Source organism: Ochlerotatus camptorhynchus, unplaced genomic scaffold (assembly GCF_037179485.1).
Source record: "Ochlerotatus camptorhynchus isolate MF236.1 unplaced genomic scaffold, CSIRO-AGI_Acam_v1.1 ptg000069l, whole genome shotgun sequence".
NCBI lineage: Eukaryota > Metazoa > Arthropoda > Insecta > Diptera > Culicidae > Ochlerotatus > Ochlerotatus camptorhynchus.
The window spans coordinates 585,963-612,070 of record NW_027040559.1 but is presented as its reverse complement, the minus strand read 5'-3'; the positions used below and the strand labels follow the sequence as shown (position 1 = coordinate 612,070).

Genomic DNA, 26,108 nt, shown 5'->3' with positions numbered 1-26,108 from the left:
GTGCGACGGGTTTGGGTGGGACGGTGAAGGACGGGGGTTAATGAGGGTGTTTGTTTTGTGTGTTTTCATGTCTTGTAGATTGGATAGCGCTGTGTCGATGAGCTTGCCTCCAACTTCCAGCCGAGATTTGGATCGGAGTTTGAGCCCCACGTATCGTTGATGTCGTAGGTGTTGAATAATATTACACTCGAAACAGTTTGGATCCGTCTATGGTTAGGAATTTTACAGAACCCAAACCAAGGATTATAGTTGTTAACTCCTTGATCACTGCTAGCTGGTAACGGGTGACAACCGTTCGTGACAAGCAAAGTGTTCATGTTATGTGGAAACCAAAGCACGGGATCATAATTTTATCTAGTCCGTAGATTGCGAAGTCTTAAAACTAAAATTGAGATCGATAAAATCACATAAAATTGACAACGTACAAAAAAAATCCACATGGAGTTTAGTTGTAAAATTGTTCGGGACGTATCAAATTAGAATGCATTATGTGCGTTGCACTCAGACATTCAATCGAAATCAAAGTATTATTTTTCTGCAGTGCAGTGAATTCATCACTCGGTGCACTCGCTCATTGATGAGTGCAACGATGAATTTGAGTTCATGCACTGACGAAAATTTGGCAGGAGAGCGGGGCAATGTTTACTAAAAATGAACACTAAGGCTGCGTTCCATTTGGTGAATTTTCACTTAAATTTGACAGATAGAAAATTTTCAAATAAACCTGCTATTGTACCAGACTTATTTCTGACAGACCAGGAATCAATTTTGACAAACACCTTCTCGAAAATAGGATGATCAACAACAGAGGGATTTTCGAACATCTTAATTTATTTTCGAAGTGTCAAATTTAAGTGAAAATTCGCCAAATGGAACACAGCCTAAGGCTGTGTTCGATTCGGTGAATTTTCACTTAAATTTGACAGATGGAAAATTTTCAAATAAAGCTGCTATTGTTCCATACTTATTTCTGACAGACCAGGAATCAATTTTGACAAACACCTTCTTGAAAATCGGAAAATCAACAACAGAGAGATTTTCGAACATTATAACAGTGCTAACATTTGAAAACGGCACAAAAGCCATTTGTAAACAAATGGTTTGTGGGCCCTTTACTCACTACTTGAAGTACACCCACGCGACACAACAGCAACATCGGGTAGGGGAAATTTTCCCCTTCCTGACGATGCTTTTGGTTTGCGTGGGCGTTCTTCGGGTAGCGAGTAAAGGGCCCACAAACCATTTGTTTACAAATGGCTTTTGCGCCGTTTTCAAATGTTAGCACTGATAAGTTATTTTCGAAGTGTCAAATTTAATTGAACATTCAAGACCAACAATTGAAATGGCCTCAACTTCAATTTGTAAACAAACCTTGTAAGGTCATTTTCTCGCGAACCAAAACCTACATTCGGAAACCTAAACCACAATCGGGTAGAGGAGAATTTCCCCTACCTGTTGATTCTGTTGTTTTGCCTTGGCGGACTTCGGTTCGCGAGAAAATGGCCTTACAATGTTTGTTTACAAAATGGAGTTGAGGCCTTTTCAATTGTTGGTCTTGAATTGACCAAATGGAACACAACCTAAATGTTCATTATTCATGAGCATTGCTCCGCGCTCCTGTCAAATTTCCATCAGTTCATGAACTCAAATTCGCACCGTCGTCGTCTATTGATGAGTGCACCGATGGTTTTAAGTTCACTCACTCGAGAAAAAGTGGCACGAGCTGTGGCCAACATTTACTAATCATGAACACTAAATGTTCATGAATAATTAATAATGAACATTTAGTGTTCATGATTAGTAAACATTGCCCGCAGCTTGTGTCACTTTTTCTCGAGTGAGTGAACTCAAATCCATCCGTGCTTTCGTCTATTGATGAGTGTACCGATGGATTTGAGTCCACACACCGATTAATAGTAGTTAATGAATGCACTGATGAAAATTTTACAGGAGAGCTGGGCAATGTTTACTAAAAATGAACACTAAATGTTCATGAATAATAAACAAATAATGAACATGGAGTGTTCATTTTTAGTAAACATTGCCCTGATCTCCTAGCAAATTTGTTCATGCAAATTTTAGTTCATGCATTGAAGAAAACATGACAGGAGAATGGGGCCTTCCCGAGGGGGACGACTCTATCTACGCTGCAGGAAAGATTGTGCTTTGCTGTGGCTGCATGCAAGCTGATTAGATAGAAAGAAGATTGATGACGATTCTGAAGATTTCATGCAAAAATATGATGCGCGATGCAAGTAGATGCGAGAAATGAAAGAAATTTTTCGAAGATTGATCGAGAAAATCTATCTAAGAAAAAATCGACTAAGTTCACATAAAGGTTAAAGATTGAGATTATGCCCGACGGTGCAAAACCTTATTTTAAAGTAAATAAGGCTCTCATTACCTGTCACATTTCATTCGGCGAGTGAACTCGAGTTCATTGGTGCACTCATCAATAGTCAACAAAGTTAGATTCAAACCAGTCAGCGATAGGCACAAGCGTCTTTAATTCACTCCAGGATCATACTTCATCCGATACCTTCAACCGATTGACTTCGATATGCCAATCAATCGCTTGTAGGATCGTTGAAGTTTAACTAAAGTAGTTTTTATTTTTACGAACTGGGAATTTACAAGAACCGTCAGTCCAACTGTGAACTGTAAACAAATACGGAAAACAGCTGCCGGAGGTGTCTCATGGATAAAAGGTTTAGACCTAGTCAAATTTAAAATACTGCCCGAAATCAAATTCTGTGATGGCTTCCACGGACCGCTCATCACAGAAGTGAAGCCTGTTTCATCATTTCATTATGTTATAAAACAAATTGAATGAAAGCGTAATTAAATTAAGAGATGAACTTCCAGAAGTTCGTTAGTTCACACTTGACACAAATCATTGATCGGATGAAACCCAATCACCCCCACTCATGACGACAACAATCTTCTCTAAAAATGACATTACTAGTCCCCTTTCCATTCGCAGGAAAGAAGACATGTAGCAAACTCATATTCCGTCGGTTAATATTTAGAACAACAAAAAAGAAAACATATAATGAGAATACATTCCTAATGTTAGCTGTGGGACTCCACCTATTCTTTGCAAAGAATACATTTCAAGATTGGCTGGAGTCTTTAGTAGAAACAGTAGATGCTATAATATCTGCACTCAGCCATTCATATTGATCAGAAGCAATCAAACAGTCAAGCTTAACGGATGAACAGACTAGAGCCGTGATTCCGTCTATTTCCCATCATCGAGCTTTTCTCATAATAGTTAATAGGCTAAAAACGTTAAAGAAAATTATTTGCTAGAATACTACTTTTGCACTCGACACATTTGTAAGGGGAATATCGGAACACACCTAAACTATAGTTGATGTCGTCACGAAAAGAAACGAGTTCGTGGAACTCTCTCTCTCAAGCTACATATTCCATTAATCTCCAGTAATAGTTCCTGTAACACAGATTGCAATGTTTTTCTTTCCACTCCGTTCATGGAATGTATGGTAATCGTAATCTATTGAGTAATTAATCATGTTGTTTGATAGCACACCTATGTACATCGTTACATAAATCAATCATTCTAATCCGTAGTAGGTACTAAAGAAAGAAAACAAAACATATAACGAATTAACAGAACAAGCGTCGAAATCATATTATATTACATCGAATATAAATAAACCACATGAACAATCATTTGTTTGGTGTATTTCCCCGTTGCAATGAATATCACAGCCTATACACTTACGAAAAAAGAAATCAGGATTAATCAGGATGGTGTTTAGTTGTGAGGAAAGTTTTAAAATCAAACGAAAGAAAGTCGACACTGACATTAAAAATCGGAAATTTTGGAAGTAGTGAGCGTGGTTTGGGATGACCTTCTGTGGGCACTCGACAAAGAACGTAGTGTCTCTACAGGTCCTGATTCGGTAGGGTATCCGATGATCCAACGTCTGCCTGTATCCATCAAAATCGCGCTGTTGCAGCTTCTAAACCGAGTCTGGCGTAGTGCCGTTTACCCTATCAGCTGGCGAACCGGAATATATAATGCCGATTCCGAAGCCAAACTGTTCTGAATCTGGACCTGCTGCTTTCCAGCCTATTAGGTTAGGTCATCGGGACGAACACTGCTTGATAGCATCGCTTGATCTGTCGAAAGCGTACGGCACCACTTGGCGGTACGGTATTTTGCGCACTCTGCGGAAGTGGCAGATCGGTGGGTGCTTATTTAACGTGCTGAACTGGTTCCTCGCCGACAGGTCTTTCCGGGTGAACGTGGAAGAACATTTATCGGGTGAAATGACATTGGAGAACGAAATCGATATTTTGCTGGTGGTATGGAGGAATAAGGAGCGTCCTCTGTATCGAGATCTACAGGCTGGAGTGAAAGCTGTCGACAAGTAGGCGAAAAGCGTCGGCTTCAGAATTTCCGCAACAAAATCAAGCATTTTCTACGGCAGTCCCAACGCCCATCGAGAACTCAGCAACGATATCCTCATCGACCGCGCAGCTGTACCAAAGACGAATCAACTTAAAGTTGTTGACGTCAAACTTGACCGGTCGCTGTCCTTCAAACACCATGGCAAGATAGTCAAAACCACGTGCGACTCTATGCTGATCTTGAAGATGATCGGGGCTAAACTTCCGCGAGGGCAACGCGATTCTCTGTTGTGTATCGGATCGGCAATCGTCACGTCGCGAGTTATCTACGTTCGTTATTTGAGCGAAGGATACGTGGTGCAGATTCTTGCCTTGGGGGCGTACGTCACCAGTCCGATTCCAGCGATCATTGCTGAAGCAGGTACATTACCGTTCAATCTAATGGTTCTGCAAGCTATAATTCGTGTTGCAATTCGTTTGATGGAGAAGGATTCTAGGAATATCGATCTTCCAGTTGTAGAACGAGCGTCCTATCGCCTGGTGGCGGTTGATGTGAAGCTTCCAAACATGCTGTACGGCTGTACGGACACGTCTCGCCAACCGAGAGTGGTACGAACCCAAACCACATATTTTTTGGAATGTGAAACGGCAGGTGAAAGCTCCAGATCCCCCGAATACAGTGCGTCCCATCGTGCTGGCAAACCGGTTTAACCGTGCTTTGGCCATTTATACGGATGGCTCTAAGGGTCACCCACATTAGATCCGGATCTGGCGGGTTGCGGTAAAGTGACAGCTAAATCTATTGTCTAACCACAAACGAAGTGACAGACGACTAACTGGCGAAGAAATCCATTAAAATAATGTGGTTCACTGTAATAGAATTTTCTTGGAAGCTTGTGCCATCAGCCACCAGATGGGTTAGTTTTTTTGTTTTGATTTGAACAAAGTTGATTTTGTGTACAATGATTCTTTGACAGTGTGCAAAGAGTGTATCATTTTGTCAATTTTTTATGCATTTCAGTTTTGAGTAGAGTGAAAGAGATAGAACCAAAACATTCTAATACATTTGGTGAAAATACTGGTACAATCCAGTAGTAGTGTTGCCATGTGGTACAATCCAGTAGTAGTGGTGTTGCCATGTGGTACACTGAAAAATTGAAATAGCAGGTTAGTCACCAAAGTTTTCGAGCCGCTCCGTCTGTCACTTCGTTTGTGGTCTAACTGTCAAATTTACGTCAACGCAACGCAAACGGATCTACTGTGGGTGCTGAAGTGCGAGAACATAGTTGGAGCAGGTGTATTTAGCAACAACATTCGCAGTAAGAGCATCACACGAACGTGTAATCATTCTGTCTGATTCGACCAGCTGTCTGTCGACCATAGAGAGTCGAAGATCGCAGCATCCGTGGATCCAGGAAATCGAGCGCTTTTACGTGGACTGCCGATCTACCTTTGTTGGATCCCTGATCATGCCGGAATCTGCGGAAACAAAGAAGCAGACCGACTGGCCAGTGAAGCACGAAACAGTCCACTAATCAACGTTAGCGTACCAAGGAATGATTTTTTTTTTATAATGCGTTTATTTTTCCAGGCTCATTTGCTATAGCTTTGCGGAGCCAATATTAATTGATTAGATTACAAAATTACTTAAAACTAACGTTAGTAAAGCGGGGGCCGATTACTCGCGGCTATCTCGAGGTTAGGGGTGACAAATTGTAACAAATGGATGGCAGGGTAGGGATTGTGAACACAAGGTTTGGAGAGCAATGTGCTCTTGATCTCGAACTAAGCGACACTCTGATGAAAAAGACAAACATGGGGGTACATCGATGGGCAGCTAACAACTTGGGAGAACACAAGATGACACTAACTACTAAATCCTCAGATCTATCCGTTTTAAAACCAAGGAATGATGCCATCAAGAACATGAACCAAGTCTTTCATCAGCAATGGGAAGCACGTTGGGCACAATTGACAAAAGGGAAACGAACGATCAGTACAGTTCTGCCGATTAACGCGTACTTACTTGTCTACGCATCGGTCATACTAGGCTTACGCATGAGTTTCTGCTAAAGAAAACATCTCCGCCAGCATATCAATGCTGTGGTACCGTTGATGAAGTTCGTCACATTATTCTGCACTGCAGAAAATCTGAAGCGACCAGGACGATACGGAATCGATTCCACAACCCCTTATACCAACAATCAATACGAAGCTAACGATTTTAAATTGGCTCACTACTTGACTAGTCTATTGGTCCCAAGCAAATCGATTAACGTACCCCATTCTAGTCGAAATTCTAGTACTAGGACCGAAGAGAGTACCAGAGCTGAGCCAAAAAGTTGAGCACATTTCTTCGGGACCTTCTGGTCTTAGAATTACCTCTATGCTTATACCATACAGGTAACTCTAAGACAAGCAGGTCCCGAAATAACGTCCTCAACTTTTTGGCTCAGCTCTGGTACTCTCTTCGGTCCCAAGCTAAACGATTCACCCCTCGAAACATGGGAAAATCCACTATCCCTCATTTTATCTGTCAAACTTTCATAGCAAATCAAAACAAACATTGTGCAGTAGTAGAATTTCGACTAGAATGGGGTACGTTAATCGTTTGCTTGGGACCAATAGGCTAGTCAAGTGGTGAGCCAATTTAAAATCGTTAGTTTCGTATTGATTGTTGCTAAAACACTATTCTAATTTTCCATTTTTCTCAACAAAAATATTTCTGAACACCAGCACGGGGGATCTGATGAAACGATGAAGAATTAAATTTATTATTTTTTATTATAAGTTAATGGAAAGAAAAGTGCAGGATGTAGGATTATAAATAAATCAATAAGTAAATAAATAAATAAATAAATCAATAAATAAATTATTAAATGAGTAAATGAGTAAATAAGTACGTAACTAAATAAATAAATAATAACTAAATAAATAGTCAATTAACAATAAATAAATAAATAATAAATTAATTAATAAAAAAAATAAATGTATAAACACTAGATTAGCCACTTCATTCGAGCAGTTCAAAATGACGTTTACTTGATTTGAACTTGACAAGATTTTGGGATTGTTTCTTCTAGAGCTACGAGAAAAGTAGCCAACATTTGTGACTTTCATAAAACACTAGTTCATTCGAAAAGTTGAAAATGACGTTTCCTATCATTTAAACTTCGAAATAAAACAATATGTTGTGATTTTGTCTTCTAAAATCACTAGAAAAGGTCCAGTTTTGTGAAATCGCTGGTAGGAAATTTCGCCAAAACTGCTTGACAGTAAAGTAGTCCATTGTAAATCAAAATTTGATTTATTCAGTCTTCTTCATTCCTTTATTTAACGTCGGTCTTTGTTCCGCAATCTAGTGCCAGTTACCAACGGACATCGATTGCCATCCATTGACGGTAATCGAATATGTAAGGAAGGCAGCTTCCACACCTGCGCAGGATATTGCACCCATTCAACACACATGGGCGGGGACCAACGGCTTTACTTCCCTTCCGGAGGAAGACGTGAACAGAGATTTTTATGCCACTTTACCACTTTTTTGCCAGTCCGTTTACGGCGCCGGCTGATTTATTCAGCCGAATCATCAAAATCATGAAATACATGAATACAGCGGCACGTACACAACGGCGCGCGGACTGATTTTACCTCTGAATCACCCCTTGTCGTGCTGCTGCTGTCAAACATAAAATTTTCGCTGCGGTGCGTGTTGTTTGATTTTTCGCCGTTTCGCGCCATTTTCGTCCGTGTTGTTTACTAATGCAGCCAATGTTATCGTCGTTTGGAGTTCGGTAACGCGTTTCAGTTTAATTTATTCGATATTTCCTGTATTTATATTAAATTTAAGTTCGCCAACTAGCCGAAAAAGTGTAAATAGTGTGAAATTTCCAACCGGTCGCTTGAAATGGTGTCACTCGAAAGCATTAGGGAGCAGTTTGACGAGCTCGGGATCGATCCCTCCGATGAGGTGTCTAACAAGTGTAAGTACCTGTAAAATTAACTGGACCGCATTTTAACGATCTTCTATCCTGAAAAAAAAAGGTATCGAAATCTGCACCCGGTACGGCATTGACGATCCGATCGAATTCGTGGAAACATGGATGGCATACAGTGTGTCGAAGCTGAGCGGAGCGGAACCGACGGTTGAGTATCTGCGCGACATGGAATCACACGAGTTCGCCAACAAGGTGCGGAAAGCGCCGGCACCGCCACCGTCCGCCGTGAGCCGCGTCAAGCATAGCGCGGGGTTTTCGTCCCCGAACCCCAAGGACGGGTCGGGTGGTTCCAGTGCCGCTGGTTTGGTGATCTACAACAATATGGAACTGGACTCCATCGAGAGCGATGTCCTTGGATCGTACGGGTGCATCACTCCGAAGGTAGGTGCCAATGTTGCTAGCTTCTCATTAGTTTGAAACGGTCATGCAATTTATAGAAACGGGTTGTTGGTTAAATTGCGGTACTTTAATATACTCAGTCCGAGTGTGATGTTTGCGATCAACATGTGAATGTAGGCATATATACTATTAAGATGTGTGCAGTGACCGTGCTTATGTTGCTTTTAGCATAGCTAATGCTATAAAATACTGTGGTTTGATTTTAGCTCTGCTAATTTGATGAGAATGTTCTGAGAAGTTTGAAGATCTTTCATGGGATGAAAATTGCACGTTGTGTGTGCAAGTTTGGTAAACATTGCAGATATTCAGGAAGCTTCCAAGAGAAACATATAGGGGAAAAGTTGGCTTCGGCAATACCTTAACCTATTATCGTCAGGGGGGGTAAACAAAGTCCTAGAGCACTCAAATTTGGCCAATAGTTGCTCTGAAACACAATGTATCCACATACCAAAATTATAGGTTAAGGTATTGCCGAGGCCAACTTTTCCCCTACTTTTGAAGCTTCTGAATTCTGTGAAATATTATCAAGTTATTTAACATTCCTGAAGTTGCCTCAACTTTGCTGCTATTTTCTTATAGTTATCTAGTACGCTTAAGCTCTTCACCTTTCTACATTGTTAAAAAAACTCCCTTTTGGATATTTCCTGAATTTTTAAGATACCTTAAGTATTAGGCCAGATGTCAACAACCTGAACGTCATTTGGCCGAGTGCTAGTATGTCGAATGCTATTTGGCGGGATGTGATTAGGTCGAAGGGGTCATTAGGCCAAATGGTCAAATGAGTAAAAGTATTTTTTTTTATTTTCATATTGACCAACTCCAATTAGTAATTTCCAGTGTTTTCTGCGAATTTGGAAAATTTCCCGGTTGTACGATACACATTCAAATTAACCATACAATTCAATGAGCTGAAAGGATCACTAAGTTAAATAAGCCATTCAAAATACAGCACAATTTGCCTATGTTTTAACAATTTTGGCAATTCGCATAGATCTCTACAGAGTTCTTTTAAATTTTTCTCATAAATTTTCTTTAACATCATTTCCTTTCACATAATTCTATTCGGAATTCCTCTAAAATAAGTTTTAAAGTATCTTTGGGATTCCCTTTGACATTTTCTTAAGTTTTCTTAGAAAGTATTGTTTGTGCCGAGTATGCAAAAAGGAGAGACCTACCTGTGAAAGGGAAATTACAATTTTTCCACCACAGAGACGTCCCGTTTTCTTATGCAAAATGATGGATGTGCGTCCAAAAAATGCAAGAAGTCTTAAAAAAGCAATATTTAGTCATTTTTGTTTTGCTCAATCGGTAGTTTATAGATACATTTGCAACATATCGCGTGAGATCTTTCCTTTATTCTTCTCTTAACTTTCATTCCATTATCATGTGAAACATTATATTACTGGTACGGGAGGGTCTACCAGGGCACCCGATTGAAGCGAAATGGATGGGGAGAGTGGAAATGCCAACTTCCTGTTTTTAAGATTTTGTGAAAAGACGGCGGGCTCTTCTCCCCACTCATTGGGGCATCCTCCTGTTGGATGGCCTGTTTTTATCGGTTGTATAATCATGTTGTTGGAAGGAGATTCTCATTTATCCCGTGAATGCACGTGGGCGATGTTGTTCACCCAAATCGTTCAGGTTCAGGTTCAGTACATCAGTTATTAAACTTGATCAAGTCGAACAGCGAGGATAACCCACAGTCTACCGACAAAGACAAAGCTATAGTGGGTAGTTCCATATAATCATCATCAATCGGTTGATAATAGATACAGTTCAGTCAAATTTCGCTCGTTGGGCTATGTTTAGATGGGCTACGTTTTAGTTGGGCTGTAGCCCATCTAAATCTAAGTTAAACGTCATTTTTGACAGTGCTATTTCTTTTTCAAAGGGCTCATGTATGAACAATTTGGATAGTTGCTAAAGAATTATGATGATAATAAACAATCGGTGTATCCCTCAACCAATTTGCAGCTTGACAGCTCAGCCCAACTAACGAAAGTCTTTCACTAATAATAGCGAATTCGTTTATTATCGGGGTTAACACCAGTTCCAACCCAGTGCGAAACCGAACTTTTTGTCAGTGTGAACCTCAACCTGAGCTAGGTTTTAAAAACAAACGAGCAAACTGACGTTTGTCAGAAATCAAACAGACCCAATCTTGATACCCGATCCAGGTTGGAACTGAATAATAAACGAATTCGCTATAAGTGGGCTACAGGTTTAGCCCAATGAGCGAAAATTGACTGTATACCAAGAATTGATTGGAGGGGTTCATCGTTAAAATGTTCTGATATACGCGATCAATTGAAAAATTTCGCTAAAAATAGGTGTAGAATTGTGCACCCCATTTATTTTAACTAGCGTCCTGAACAAAACCATAACTTAAGTTCGCTTAGATTTTCCATATGCACACCAGTACACCAGTGTATTGTGTAGTGACAGAATTGTGAACTTATCTACTCACTATTCGAAAAGTTTTGTTTATTTGAACAACTTTTTCGGTGAAAGCAACTTCACAGCTGGTCAGGATTTCAGTTGTACAATGCATGATCATGATTTCTAGTATTTTCACCGGAAGGTAAGGTTTTTTTGATTCCCTGCTGAACATACAATTTGTTATGTGTAGATAAATTTTCCAAATTCAAGAATCCATCAAAAAAGATCAAGCCTCAAATGATTCGTATCTAAGACCGTAATGTTTAAAAAGCTCCTTAGGGGTGATGCACATATTATGTCACGCTCTAAGGAGGAGGGGGTTTTTGATTTTTTGACAAGCAATGCATCAGGTATAGGAAAAATGTCACGAAAGGGGGAGGGTGACATAATAAATGGATCGCCCCTTAGTTGGAATTTGTTTTTGATTCAGTTCCAACCTGGATCGGGTATCAAGATTGGGTCTGCTTGTTGTATGTCAAACGTCAGTGTGAACATTTGTTTTCGTAGCCTGGCTCGAGTTGACAATAAGCTCGAGTTCGCATGGGTTGGAACTATAGTCGCTATATTCATAGTCTGGCGGATAGAATCTCGGGAACCAATTGAGCTGTCAAATAGCGGAACCAATCGAGCAAATCACGACCAACAACAGAAAAGAGCACATCAGCTACTCCGAACAAAATTTCGGAAACCGTTTTCTCGTGACTAAAGGCTCACCTACACAAACAAAACGCCATCTTTAGGTTGTGGAAAGTTTCCCCTATCCGATGATGCTGGTAATTTACATTCGATTGGCGAGGAAAGAATAATCAGTGTTTTGTTTATAAAAATTGATAGTACCTTTTCAATTGTTGGTCTACGATATATTGAAATGGTTCCGCTTTTTGATAGATCGAAATTCTATCCGCCAGACTATGAATATAGCGACTATAGTTGGAACTGGTTCGCTATAAGTCCAATCTATCGCTTTCCAACATTCGGTCTAATGAATTAGTGCCCTTCGAAAAACTTCGATGATTCTAGTAAATTTTCAAATTGTTTTGTCTCTGAAACAAATTTTGACGATTTTCTGCAACTAGAGTACCATTTCTTTCGTTAGCGACATCTAGCGCAAAAATCAACCATGCCGATATTCCTTTTAACTTAGGACCACGTCTTTGTCGAAGGTTAAGGGGTACGAAGCAACGTCATGAAATCATGTAAGGCTTTAAACGTTTATAACTTGGTCATTTATGGATGGAACTACATTTATTAATGTATTGCTGATTGCATTTGAAAATGGACTGCCCAAAAATGCAAAAAGTGCTCGTTTCCGTCAAATCGTTTTGGTGTTTTGAAAGCACTTATTCCTTTCATCATAAGGAATAAGAGCTCCGAAGACACCAAGACGACCTGACGGATTCTCACACTTTTATCACACTGTTTAATATGTAAAAACGCAGTTGTTTGTCCAGTTTGATGTAAAATGCTCAGTATCATTTAAATCAAATTTGATGTAAGATTTGTTTGGTATTAAAATTCTAACTGTTAGTCATTATTACACTATTGAAACATAAACAAACTTGCTTGCTTGCCTTGGCTAGCGAGTGTGGATGATAGCAATTTCCATGTTTGCATAATTTACTTAACAAATTTTCATAAATTTAGCTCTGACCAATTGTTGTCTAAGAGATACGAAACGAAACAAACAATCAATTTTTCAGCATGTTAAACTGCCATAAATCTGCTGTTTTAATAGCCAAAACCCAAAAAAATTCTTACAATTCCGTATTATACCGCATACCCACTAGCATATGTTGAACCAGTAAAGAATTTGGGAATGTAGCATCACAGACAAACAGACATAACTCTTAGAAGTAAATTCTTCAAAGAAATATCGTCAAGCGTATTTTGCATGCACACTAGCACCCTTTATCATGTACATTCCCAAGCATTGTTTTGCAACTGGAGCATATCTCCTAAGCATAGCATATGCGATTGCACAAATTGTGGGGGGCTATATAATGGTCAACCAATGCATTTTGCAGAAAATATCGTGTGTTGCCGTGAAAAAACACTTGGGATTAGTGGTTTTTCCCACACATCCCAATTTACAAAACAAGCATCGCATTATACACCTGGCCACATCCTTACAATCGCAGAGGATAGAAAGGAAAATTATTCCAACATCTACTTAAGAAGGTGCAGGGAACCCATACTACCTACATAGATGTCTCGGGATGGAACATTTGTGTTAATAGGGAGTGGAATATATTTAGGAATCTCTATTCGGCAATTTAAAGTAAAGATTCTGTGAAAATGCAACTGGAGCATCCCTTGTTCATACAATGTTTTCACTAGTTACTTTTCCCCTTGTTCTGTCAACGCGTCAGCTGTGTTGAATAAAAACAAAACAGTGATGTCGGTTCTACGAAATTTGCTGTACATCTATAGAATTCTTTGAATTTTGCAGAAATAGACTTCTCTGACGTTTGTGAAATGCACAAGTATTAGTGCAGTGCTTTGGGTAAATTGTAAGTTTAGTGCAAGAAAACCTTTGAATTTACCTAAAGTTCTGCTCTAATACTTGTGCAATTTACAAATGTCAGAGAAGTCTATGGGGCTGTTCATAAACTACCTTGACAGTTTAGGGGGGGTTGACAATTATCCACGGCCCATACAAATTAAAAAAAATTGTATGGACAATTGTCTACGCAGGGGGAGGGGGGTCATGAATCCAAAAAAAAACTGTCTACGTAGTTTATGGACAGCCCCTGTATGGATCCGTAGAAGAAATTCACAGAAGCTCAGTCTTTTTTAGGGATTTGTTTTGATTGTTTAATGTGATTTTTCTTTTGCTAGAAACATGTGGTAGTGAACATTAATGAGTGCCCTTTCTACCACAGCTCATCACTTTAATATGTACATAACAAACACTATGTATCAATGAATGTTATCCATGATGTATTGAACACCACTACTAATAAAATGATTTGTTCTCCAGACGAATCTAGAACCACACTACCGTTCATACTGGCGACATCGCTCTGATGGACAACGAAACCCTACCCCGAAGCTCCTCCCTTTCCCTAACCTTCGATAATGTACCCCTCTAACCTCGGGTAAGTCGCGAGTATTCGGCCCAACTCCTACTAGACATAGAATTAAGTGAATTTTGTTACAAACAAAGAACAATGAATTTTATCGGCTCCGTAAAGCTTGAGCCTTAAAAATAAACGAACTAGGGTAAATGTCGGCTTCGGCACCCATTGACTGTTTTCGGCAACCAAAATTTAAACGTTAATTTCACTATGTTTTACCATCAACACACTTCCCTGAATGTATCCAAACGATTCTTTAGTCTTTCAGCTTCAATCTGATTATATTTGTAGGACCGAGCAATCCTGTTATGCCAGATTTTTCTTCAAATGAAGCATACGTACTACAAAATGGGGCTGATTTCGAGTTGCCGATAATAGAACAGCTGGTTAACACGCAGTTCAAATGGAAAGGTTGCCGAAGAAAAAGAGGCTGACGACAATAGTCACACTCACCTGAGAAGTTTGGAGCGTTGTAAAAACGCTTTCAAACAGTTTTGAAGAATTCTGTCGATTGGAATGGATAGAGAAGCAAGCAGCAGATGAATTGAAACAAACAGACACGTCAAATATGTACGTGACGCTGTGAAAATGCTATTATAAGTGCGGACGCTGCTTGGATTGACGAGAATACGTAAATTCCCCTAGATAAAAAATGATTTGTTCACAAATTCTGTCTACAGCGTACAGCGTAATATTAAACATCAATTTTTGTTTGGCACCAGACCAGACCCCGGTTCTAGAAATAAGTCCTCAGGATCCTGCACAGGTAATCAGGTACCCTCATTCTATGCAGCGCTTCGGCGATGGCCTCGCAGCTGGCGCTGTTGAACGCATTCTTGACGTCAATCGTTATCACGGCGCATTATCGATCTCCTTTCCGCTTCTGTTTGGACGCCTTCTCGGCTCTCTCGACCACTGTCCGAATTGCATCCACCGTCGATCATCTCCCCTTCCGGAATCCGAACTGCCTCTCCGACAATCCGTGCTATTCGTCAGCCTGTTTAGGATGATCCTCTCCAAGAGTTTTCCGAGTGTATCCAGCAGCCAATACGATGCTGGATCCTCCGGTGGATTTCCTGGTTTCGGCAGCAACACTAGCTTCTGTATCTTCCACCTGTCAGGGAAGTGACCCTCGTCCAGGCATTTCTGCAGCACCATCCCGAACATCTCCGGGGCCGCCTGGATCGCCACTTTCAACGCTACGTTGGAGATTCCATCCGGAACGGGAGCTTTCTTCACCTTCAATTCTTTCGCCACTGCTACGAGTTCCTCGTTGGTGACTTCGATGGTATCTCCTTCTCCGTACGATGTAGATGGCCAGGTCGTTGGGTCGTGCTTCGGGAAAAGTCCTTCCACGATGACTTTCAGCTTCTCTGGGCACATTCCAGCGGGCATCGTTGGACCTCTGATCTTCGCCATGCTCTCACTAACGTTTCTGTCAGCTTGTTCGCGTTCAGAACCATGCGGCTCCTGTCCACACAGAGTGCCTCAACGAAAATATCCTTGTCGAAAGCCTTTGTCTTCCAAGTTCTCGTCCTCCGTACTGCCACAGAATTCCGTTGGCCGATGCTATATCGCACACTCTCTAATCCACTGCCCAAGTATTGAAGTCTCCTCCGACGACTACCGGTCGTCGTCCGATCAGCTCTTCGATAAGTCCATCCAGCATCTCATGAAACTTCTCTATCGTCCATCTGGGGGTGCGTAACAACTACATATGAAGATTCCGTTAATTTTGGCGATCACAAAACCTTCGTACGAGCTCGCAACCACTTCTTGAATAGGGTATCTGCCCTTAACTTGTATAGCCGCCATCCTAGCTCTATCCGCCACCCAGTTACCGTTATCGGGAGGGGCTAGATACGGTTCCGCAATAACTGCAACATCGCACTTTGTTTATGGTGTCGACTGCCACAACAGTTGCTGTGCAGTGTCGCAATGATTGAGGTTTATTTGGGTTACCTCCATTACTGTTGGCCTGCCATCGCCTTTTTGTATGCTAGGCATTTGAAGCCTTCCGTCGTATGATCGTTACCGTTCTCTTTTTTGCAGAGCATACACCTCGGTTGCTTCGTGCAGCCTCTTGCAATATGGCCTTTCTCTCCGCATTTCCTGCAAGGATCAGATCTGGCAGGGCCATAGCAGTTCCTCGTCTGGTGACCGAATCTCATGCACTTGAAGCATCGCTCCAATTGATTGGTAACCTGAGGAGTGGCTTTCAGCGAGCACACTGACCAGCCAACCTTGGCCTTGCCCGTCTCCAACAGCTTATTCGCTGCAACTGTGCCGCCGTACGCCTTCCTCATTCGGATTGACATCGGAACATCTCGCAGATCGCAGTGCACTCTCAACGCATTTCTTAACTCCTCTTCTGTAGTGATCTCGTCCAGGTCCCTGGGATAGAACTCTTACGCACGCCCCTTCGCCAAGAGATTTTTCGACGAGCTCCTTGAAGGCTGAGCTCTTGATCGCAGGATCCTTCTTCAGCTCAAAGAGCATCTCGCATTTCTGGGTGCGCTTGGTTTTCACCACTTTCTCTCCTAGTTGCTTCAATTCCGGATCCTCTCGCACCTTCCGGAGGATTGCTGCATACGACGTTTTGTCTTTTGCTTCGACGATCAGAGCATCGCCCTTACTTCGCTCCCGACGAGTCCTGGGTAGGTTCTGTTCTTCTTAACTTCTTTTTCCTTCCTTTTTTTCCACTTCTCCTTCGGCTTCTCGACGGTACGCCATCCATCCTCCTTGTTGTCTTCCTTGTCGTTCTTGACTTTTTTTAAACTCCTCTTCCTGGCGTTTCCCTTTTCCTCTTCTCCGAGCGTGGATTTCGAGGTCCCTTCGGCGTCTCCTGTGTTTCAGCTGCTGCTTTCTCCTTGGCCTCGATCAGCGCCTTTTCGGCAGTCACGGATCTCGTCCTCAGCGCATCCTGTTCACGTTCGGCAGCAATCATGGCGGATTTGATGCCCGTCAGCATTTCCTTTATTGCCTTGTGGACGTTGCTCTTATCCTTGACGAAGTCATGGAGTTCATTTATCCTCCTCCTGACCTCCATCAATACTTCTTGTGGTGTGTTACTGCTGGATTTCAGTGTGATCAGCATAAGACCTAGCTCTCTCCTTGGTGTCCTTGCTGCTCACCTTGGGGCTTATTGCTGCTGCTAGAACTCGCTGTGGCCTCCAGGTTCAACACTGGTGATCTCTGCAATATCCCGCTTCTTGCGAACACGTTCGCTTCTCCGTTTTCACTTTCTGGCGTCTTGCCGTCGTCCTTCATATATTTTTAAGGGTTTTCTCATTTTATTCTTTTTTGTTTTTCCTCCGTTTTTTTCCATTCTGTTGGGTCCCCCTCCGGGCCGCAATCTCCACTCGTTGTATGTAGTCTCCTATCGTAATCCCATGGTTATCTATGCAAGCAGGTAGGTCATACTACTGGGGGCCGTGTTCAGAGCCAGTTCGGCGTAAGTCAGGAATGTTACATCTGAGCCTACTACTCACCAACCATCAATTGGTGACGAGTTTTGAACGTATCCGGAGGCCTGCCAAGGTTTTACCGGGACGGGGGCAGCCGTACTATTAGCCCACTCGCTATTTCAAGAAGGTGTCACCCTTCTTTACTCAGGGAGTAGAATAGTACGACTGTCAGCCCTATAGCGTGGTATCCAATCCATTGTGCCGTGTCGTGTCCATAGTTCCATGCCGTGTCCAGTATGTCGTAATTAGGATCTTAGGGGCTGTCCATAAACTACGTAGACAGTTTAGGAGGGGGGGGGGGTGTTGACAATTATCCACGGTCCATACAAATTTTAAAAATTTTGTATGGGCGATTGTCTACGCAGGGGAGGGGGGGGGGTCAAGAATCCCAAAAAACTGTCTACGTAGTTTATGAACAGGCCCTTACTGGCGTTGATCCTAATGTGTCGGTTGGCACTGCTGCGGGTTGTCGAAGCATTTCCTCTATCGCCGTGCTATGGTTACCGCGCCAGTGTTCGCAGTCGCACCCCCTCGCTTTGCTATTGGACAACATTGCCCAGGCTACACCACAAGGAGGTGTGAGGTAGGAACTTGTGAGGATCAGAGCTACGTAAAACGCTCTTCCCAGGTTGTCAACTCACCATTTGTAGCCCGTCTGTCTGTCTGTCTGACCCTTATAGACTCGGAAACTACTGAACCGATCGGTGTGAAAATTTGTATGCAGGGGTTTTGGGGTCGAGAAAGGTTCTTATGATGGTTCGAGACCCCTCCCCCCTCTGTAAGGGGCCTCCCATACAAATGAAACAGACATTTCTGCATTACTCGAGAACTATTCAAGCAAAAGGAACCAAATCTGGCATATGGAGGTCATAGGGGGTATCAACTTAGATCAGAGGGGGGAGGGGGCTACGCACAATAGCATGTTTTTTTAATTGGCTCATAAGCGCAAGCTAACATTGAATCTCGAGCAAGGCCGGGCACACTCAGCTAGTATAAAATAAATGACAAAAACATTCCCGAAGACACTACACGGTAACCGTAAAATGCTCAATAATGGCTATGAAATATGCATTTTTGACGGAAAATGTAAATACTCATTAAATGGATATTTTTTTTCCATTAATGAGTATTTGTTACTATATAAATGAGTAAAAGCTATTTATTTGTGAGTAAAAGTTACTCATAAATGGGTGACTTTTTAACTCATTTAATGGGTAGTTAAATTTTCCCTCGAAAATGCATACTTTATAGTCATTATTGAGGATTTTGCGGTTACTCTGTGCATTCAGGGCTGGTAGCAGGTCACTTTTTAGTGACTTGGTCACTATTTTCAAGCCAGTCACTAAAAAGTCTCTTTTTTCATCAAAAGGTCACTAAAGTCACTATTCCTTAAAATTTAGTCACTAAAGTCACTTTTTTACCACCGATGTTGAGAGTAAAAAAAAAAACTTCAAAAACTCACATCAAATCACAGATTGATTTGGTAAAAAATGTGTGTTAGAAAGATTCATTAAAAATGCGTGTAAATTCTGACGGACAAGAAAAGTTGCGAACAGACGGAAATGTTAACTGTAAAATTGATGTTGACGAAATCACTAATATTTTTATTTGTTTGATCTCGAATTGGTTATAGACCTATCACAAATTGTAAGAGGTTTTGCAGGTTGCAATTGTCTCAATTTGGTTATGTTAGAGATCTCGAATGTTTAGGCCCAAAAAAATGGTCCAAAACCAAGGGGTAGGTCACTCCGCTCATCAATTCTGGGTCATCTTTTTTGTCAGTGTGCCACAGGTTTGCCGATTGTGCCGGTCATAGAGCAAGCTGCGATTGTTTGTAAAATACCCATCCCGGCAACCCGGTATTTCTGACACCTTGAATGTTTTGTTTAAAATCGCAGGGAATCGGATTGAGGATGACGCGGGAAGTGGCGGGTGTGCGAAATTTTGGTGTTTTGTGTTCTAAGGATAATAAAAGTTCTGTGTTTTAGGGTTTTATAATACCCTCAAAGGCAGAACAGAAACCTAGCCTTTCGTGATGTGAAAAGCAACGGTCTATTAGCAGCCGGAAAGAGTTGGAACCGGTGGGGAACATGGTTCAAGATCGACTATAGAGGATGATGAATAGACTTCTGTAGTTTTTTTGGTGTGAGTTGCAGCATTATTTGAATTAAGGGTATTAACGAGGTCTGATTAACTGCCTCTGTCTCTTGAGCCCACTCTAGAACCTACATTTCGTATTTAGATCTATATTTTAACTGCTGGTCTGAGTTCCTCTGGTATATTCAATTAGAGGATGTTACAGTTGTCTAGCAGTGCTCCCATTTTATTTAAAATGATCCAATGCCTACGAAATTGTGCCGAAGATGTGCCGATGAATGTGCCCAAGCTGTGCCGAATCTAATTTCGGCACAATGTGCTGCTTTGTCCAAAACTCTAAAATGCATCCCTAAATGCGTAATTTTTCACGATCGAGATTTTTAGACCTAGACGCATTCAAATTTTGTTTTATGTCCGTGATCTTTCCATCTGGGATAATTTTCTTCGTTGCACAGTAATGAGAGGTTTTTTTGAAAACTGCGATCTAGAAAAGTTGTCTATGTCCCACAGTTCTGAGTTTGTTTCCTTGTGTTACAGAAGATTCTCTTCTTGGAAGGAATGGAGACGACCAGCAGCTACAAATAGGAGAACGATTTTTTTTAATTAAAATACTAATCGCTTATCGCATCGCTTCATCAATATCCTAGATATTTAAAATTGACTGTCTTAATAAAATTGTCAAAATTTGTCTAAATCTTTGAATTTGAACATTTTTCTCCGTGCCTCAATTTTGCGATCTAATCATCAATGTGTGCTTTCGATGCTTATATCAACTTAGTAAATAGCACTGATGGAAAAGTTCGCAAAAAATCACTATGACTCGCAAACTTTTCGCTTGGTGAACTTCGTGAAATATCGCGAACTTTTCCAACACTGGTAAATAGTTTGTTTAAAAAAATGCTTATTCAATTGATATTTATTTTTTGAGGATAATGGGATCCATAAACCGTTTGTTTTATTTTTTAGAAACATGAAAAATGCGGGTTTGTGAGTTTATAAAATTTCTCGAAGTGGCAATCGAAATCAATGGAATATTGAAACCATATCTTTCTGACCAATAAATGTCACTATTGGTTACTTTTTTATTGTTTAAAAGTCACTATTTGGTCACTATTTTCGTTATTTTAGACACTAAAGTCACTACTATTAAATCACATACTCACTACCATCCCTGTGTGCATTAGGGTGGATCACAATGCCCTGTTCCCCACTGCACTTCCGATGTATATTGAGGAGGTCCCCAACAACGGTGTCAAATTTGAACGAATTTTGTTATGACCTGGATTTGCGGGAGAATTTTATATTTTGTATGGGAAACGAAACGAACCTATCCATTTGCTTGCCAAAAATGTAAATATCGCTCAAATTTCACCAACTCCCGGAAATAGATTAGGAATACTATGCAGAACAACTTTGTCGAAGGTTGCCAATCGATTAGACTAGTTATTATTACATTAATTTAGACCTCTTTCTCCGCGCATACCTACATGAGCTTGTAGGTGGAACACTTGGTCTAAAATGAAAGTGCGTTTTGTGCACGAATGTGCGTAATTTTTCATCAGAAAACAAGGCGTTTCCGTGATGGGAAAAATGGTTTCCCTAACACAGTCGCCGAATGTTGATACCAAGCACAATGAGCATACAAGACCTATATTTATGTCTTTTGATGCAAATTTTAAGCCCCTCCTATTAAGAGAATTATGCAAAAAAAAAATCTTGCCGAATTCTCTTCATAGAAGGGGCTTAAAATTTGCATCAAAAATAATTAACGTAGGTACCGTCCGGTAGGCTCAGATTCAGTGATTGATGTGTTTTCCTTAACACATATTTCATTTCCGCACCGCCTCGCGCACCGCTATCATCTCCAAGAACATCGAGGAAAAATGTCCACAGTATTGTTCTAAACTGGCTCCCAAGCTTCCAACCCATCAGTCCTTTTCAGGACCACAAATGACTAATGAAAGCGTTAACTAAAGAGTAATAGAGCTCTAGCTTGTATCCAAGACATAATCGTCCATGATTGACTTGTACTCAAAAACAGAACTCTCAAATTGCTTCCGAATTTCAACCAACTGAACTTTTTCACTGATCTGATATCGAGTTAAGAAATCAAATCTACGATCGTGTCTTGGATACATCCTCTTACCTCTTTAATTCAGAGGACTTTAAAATGAAGGTCAAAGTTTTACCATAAATTACCGAACACGAAAACCAAATCTTAGTGTGTAGCTTGTCTCTGCAGTCGACCGTGTGATGGCATTTTCCACGCCATGGCTTGCAGAAATTATCATACGTTTAATCACCCATTTTACCTTCCCTCCCGGTAAATGACCGCAATTTGTCAGAAGATTCAAACGATCCTCATAGTTTCCCTGTTTCAAGCGATGAAAAATGCCCATTTAACTAACGAGTCGAAAACACCCGCTTTACCTGCCTAATAACCTCGCTGACTTTAAATAGTGAAAGACCCATTTGTAAAAGCCTTGTTCGTTTCTCGTCTTGTAATCTCGAGCGCCGTTTAGCACTTGGCAAAAGAAAGAACCCGTTTTCCGATCCTCCAAAAGTCACCCAAAGAGGCAGCTGGTCGACTGGCATTTAACTAATTCCACCCCATCAACTTTGGGAGGAGGATTGGTGCAACAACCCAGCAAAATCCTAACCTGAACGACGACGGATCAAGCGCTGGGTTGTTGTGTCGGTTCGGTCTTCTTTCTGCCATTTGCGAGTGACCTCATTTTCGCGCAAAACTCTTGCTTGCGGCACTTCACGTTGAGTGTCCAAAAGAGACGTGGATCATCAACAAACACAACTCCCAAGAATTGCTTTCATTTCTGTTTCTGTTTTTCTACATAGGTGAGAGCCACCAAGAAAAGAAGCTTCGGAGTTCAACAGAATAACCGGAGTTGACCTCACGACCAGTAGGGTTACCAGATGGCTGGTTCAATAGTGAGCGGCATCTCCATTGTCAAGCCCATGGTTGGTCGCCGGGGAAGCTCGCCTTGCTCTGCGGTTGGGAGTCAATGTGCGCGATGTTATTTCAGCTCGGTTTCTTATTTGCGCAAAAAGTGATTTTTGTAAAGAGAGAGGTCACCGTCACGAATTAAGAGGATTACTTGTGTTGGTGTTGTGCCGAGGTTCCAACAACCCATGATGATGATCGAGAAAAGTCTACCATCATCAGCGAGTGGGGTTCCTCGCTTGGTGGGATTGAAGTCGTTCTCTCTTCACTTCACGGAGAAGCGATGGAAAGGAACCGTATTTCTATATACAAGTGCGTACATAAGAAATCCTCCCCAAGCGTCTACTACCTACCATCAAAAATTACCACTGGATGGGAAGAAGGTACATACAGATTTAACTGTGGCTTAAATAGACGCTCAAGAAGACGGTTATAAAAAAAAAAACATTCAGCGCTTACCATACATAAAAGGGGTAAAAGCAAGCGTCGAAGAATTACAGGTTCTTCTTTTACGACGCCTGCTGCTCTCTGTTGCTCTTTGCTCCCGGCCCCGGTTCATTCTTCCGAGAAATACGAGAGCACACATTTTTAATGTCTGTGCCGGTGGTGGAAGAGTAGAGGCATATCATTCCTCTAGCGCAAAAGCAGCCTAGCGATAAAAAGCGGTTATCTGTTGTACCACAACGGAGCAGCACAAGAGGGAAAAAAACCAAGTACATGTTTCTTACGTTTTATAATGATCTCGTGTTTTCTTTTTTTTTTTGGACTTTCCTTCTTTTCTGGTGCTGATGGCTGCTATGCTAGAGGTTCTTCTCACACAGGTACCCTCTAAACAACATATCTCTTGTGGTGCTCCATTGTGTTTGGAATCGTCTTTCGTTCGTTGGGTTGCACGTTTTGCGCGCGAAATACGATTTCGAAACGTTCAGGCTGCGCTGGGGTAGGGTGGCAGCGTTGCCAGGTAGTTTCGATAGCAATTTACTGTCATATCCGTTGTTCGTACTACACAGCGCTTGTAACATGTTAGAACTCCCAGGTATGGTCAGTGTTTCGTTTATCGGCATCCCCACCGGTAACGATCCGATTTATGACCCATGGCAGGGTGGCCAGTGAACCGGGAAACCCGGAAAATAACTGGGAATTAGTCGGAAAAGTAGTCAGGAAAACGCAATCAACCTTAGCATACCCCATCAAACATTGAAAGTTGAATAAGAGCTTAATCAAGAGCAAAAATATGCGTCTTCAGCTTAATCAGTTCACATTGTTGGGACGTTCATTCAAATTATAGGCAGTATTTTTTTTCGTTTATACTGCAGTGCTAAGATTTGACATTATCATTGAAATGCTTCACGCACTATTGACTACATTAAGGGGGGTGAGTTTAATTTTTCCTCAATTTAGCGTGACATAATAAATGGATCGTCCCTAAGGGCGTAGATGCTTGTTCATTTTAACGGCTCCATGGAATTGTTTTGCTTAATTATTTTAATGTTGTTACCAGTGGCGTTGCCTTAACCTCAATCTACCCTACCTGTGCACCAAGTCTCAAAACAAACAATTATCAAAATATTGCTTGCAATGGATACATATCGAGAAGATTAAGTGTATTTTTCAACCGATTCGAGTATGAATATGGCATTAAATCTGGAGTTGGTTGGAAATGCTAACATGAAGCTTTAGTTGATGATTTATTAGCTAGAGAATGATCTTTAGAAGAGGGTAGGTGGATAGTTCCGTTAGAGTACGGCAGTATGAAAATTGAATAGAAGTTGAAAATGAGCGAAGGGCCATTAATGCGGCAGTTTTTCAAGAGAGACGCATATTTTTGCCTAACCCGTACGACATACTTCAAGTCCCCGCGTACATCGTACGGGTTAGGCAAAAATGTGCGTCTATCTTGAAAAACTGCCGCATTAATGGCCCTTCGCTCATTTTCAACTTCTATTCAATTTTCATACTGCCGTACTCTAACGGAACTATCCACCTACCCTCTTCTAAAGATCATTCTCTAGCTAATAAATCATCAACTAAAGCTTCATATTAGCATTTCCAACCAACTCTGAAAATCGTTAACTTCGCATATGAAGTAACATAAAAACACTTTGAATGGGATTAAATCTGGTTTTGAAAGTTGGTGCACTGCACACGCACAGGTAAAAAGTGAGGTTACGGAACGCAACTGGTTGTTACAAATTTACAGGGTGGCAAGTGAACCAGGAAAACCGGGAAAAAGTCAGGAATTTATTTTCACCTGGAAAAACCAGGAAAATAATCTTGTTTGTATAATTTAAATAAGTTTTAAATTTTATGTATGTCAAAGTTTCTTTTTATAATCAGGTCAAAACTAACCATTTTGTTCAAGTTAAATCTTTCACACAACTAAACATTGATGAACAAAATTTATCCTGAGAATTTAGTAAATATATTTTGTATTTATTTTTAATTTAATTCTTTTTTTCGAATCAATTGCATGTATGATGTGTGCTTAATTGATAGCAGACTTAAGCAGTGCCGATGCCGACGCGTAACTACTTTGAAGTACCTGTGCAACATGTTCAATAAACAAGTTCTATTTCTAAAAACTTCAGATAAGGTCTTCGAACTTCATGCAAGTTCTACAAAATTCGGGAAATTCTTACAAGTTTCAGGAAAATCCTGTGAACTACTGTGATGACCTACGACGGTCAGGAAATCTCTCCGAACCTTCAGAGAAGTTCTACAAATTTCAGAGAAGTCTTACGAACTTCAGGGAATCTTTAATCTTTGGGAAATAACTACGAATTTTACAGAATTTTCTACAGATTTAATGTAACTTCTACGACATTTAGGCATTGCTTAAAACTTAAGGATAATCCTATGACACTTATGGATTTTTTTCCGAGCTTCAGAAAAGTCTTCAATACTTTTGGGAAGTCCTCTGAACTTAACATAGTTCTCCAAGTTCAATAAAGTTCCTAGAACTTCCGAGAAGATGATTGAACTACAGGTAGTCCTACGAAATTCACGGGAGCTCTCCAAACTTCAGGGAATTTCCAAGAAATTAAGGAAAAACCCACAAACTTTTGAAAAACCCTTCGATATTTAAAGCCTTATTAACTTCAGGGAAGCTCTTCTAAATTTAGGGTCCTCATATATTCAGTTAAGTCCGTCAAATTTCAGGGAAGTCCTCAGATCTTCGAGAAAGTTCTTCGAACTTGTAGGAAGACTTACGAACTTCTGAGAATTTCTACGAACTTCGTGGTACTTCTGCGATATTTAAGAAATTCCTATGAATTTCAAAAAACTCCGAACT

General features: G+C 40.9%; 2 protein-coding genes across 3 annotated transcripts in view; both read left to right on the top strand.

Annotated features, from left to right (window-relative positions):
- The window catches only part of Root (ciliary rootlet coiled-coil, rootletin), a 64,337-nt gene extending 63,364 nt beyond the window's left edge, over positions 1 to 973 (top strand). Inside the window, exon 12 of one of the 2 annotated variants that reach the window (XM_065216854.1) lies at positions 79 to 973. In XM_065216854.1, coding sequence (XP_065072926.1) covers positions 79 to 160 — 82 coding nt within the window. In that variant the 3' untranslated portion in view covers positions 161 to 973. The remainder of the gene's footprint in view (positions 1 to 78) is intronic. The other variant, XM_065216856.1, reaches the window with a different exon arrangement.
- A 7,299-nt stretch (positions 974 to 8,272) lies between these two features.
- Positions 8,273 to 26,108, top strand: part of DNApol-alpha73 (DNA polymerase alpha subunit B) — a 108,940-nt gene continuing 91,104 nt past the window's right edge. Inside the window, exons 1-2 of the mRNA XM_065216860.1 lie at positions 8,273 to 8,363; positions 8,425 to 8,759. Of these exons, the coding sequence (XP_065072932.1) occupies positions 8,288 to 8,363; positions 8,425 to 8,759 (411 nt within the window). The 5' untranslated portion in view covers positions 8,273 to 8,287. The remainder of the gene's footprint in view (positions 8,364 to 8,424; positions 8,760 to 26,108) is intronic.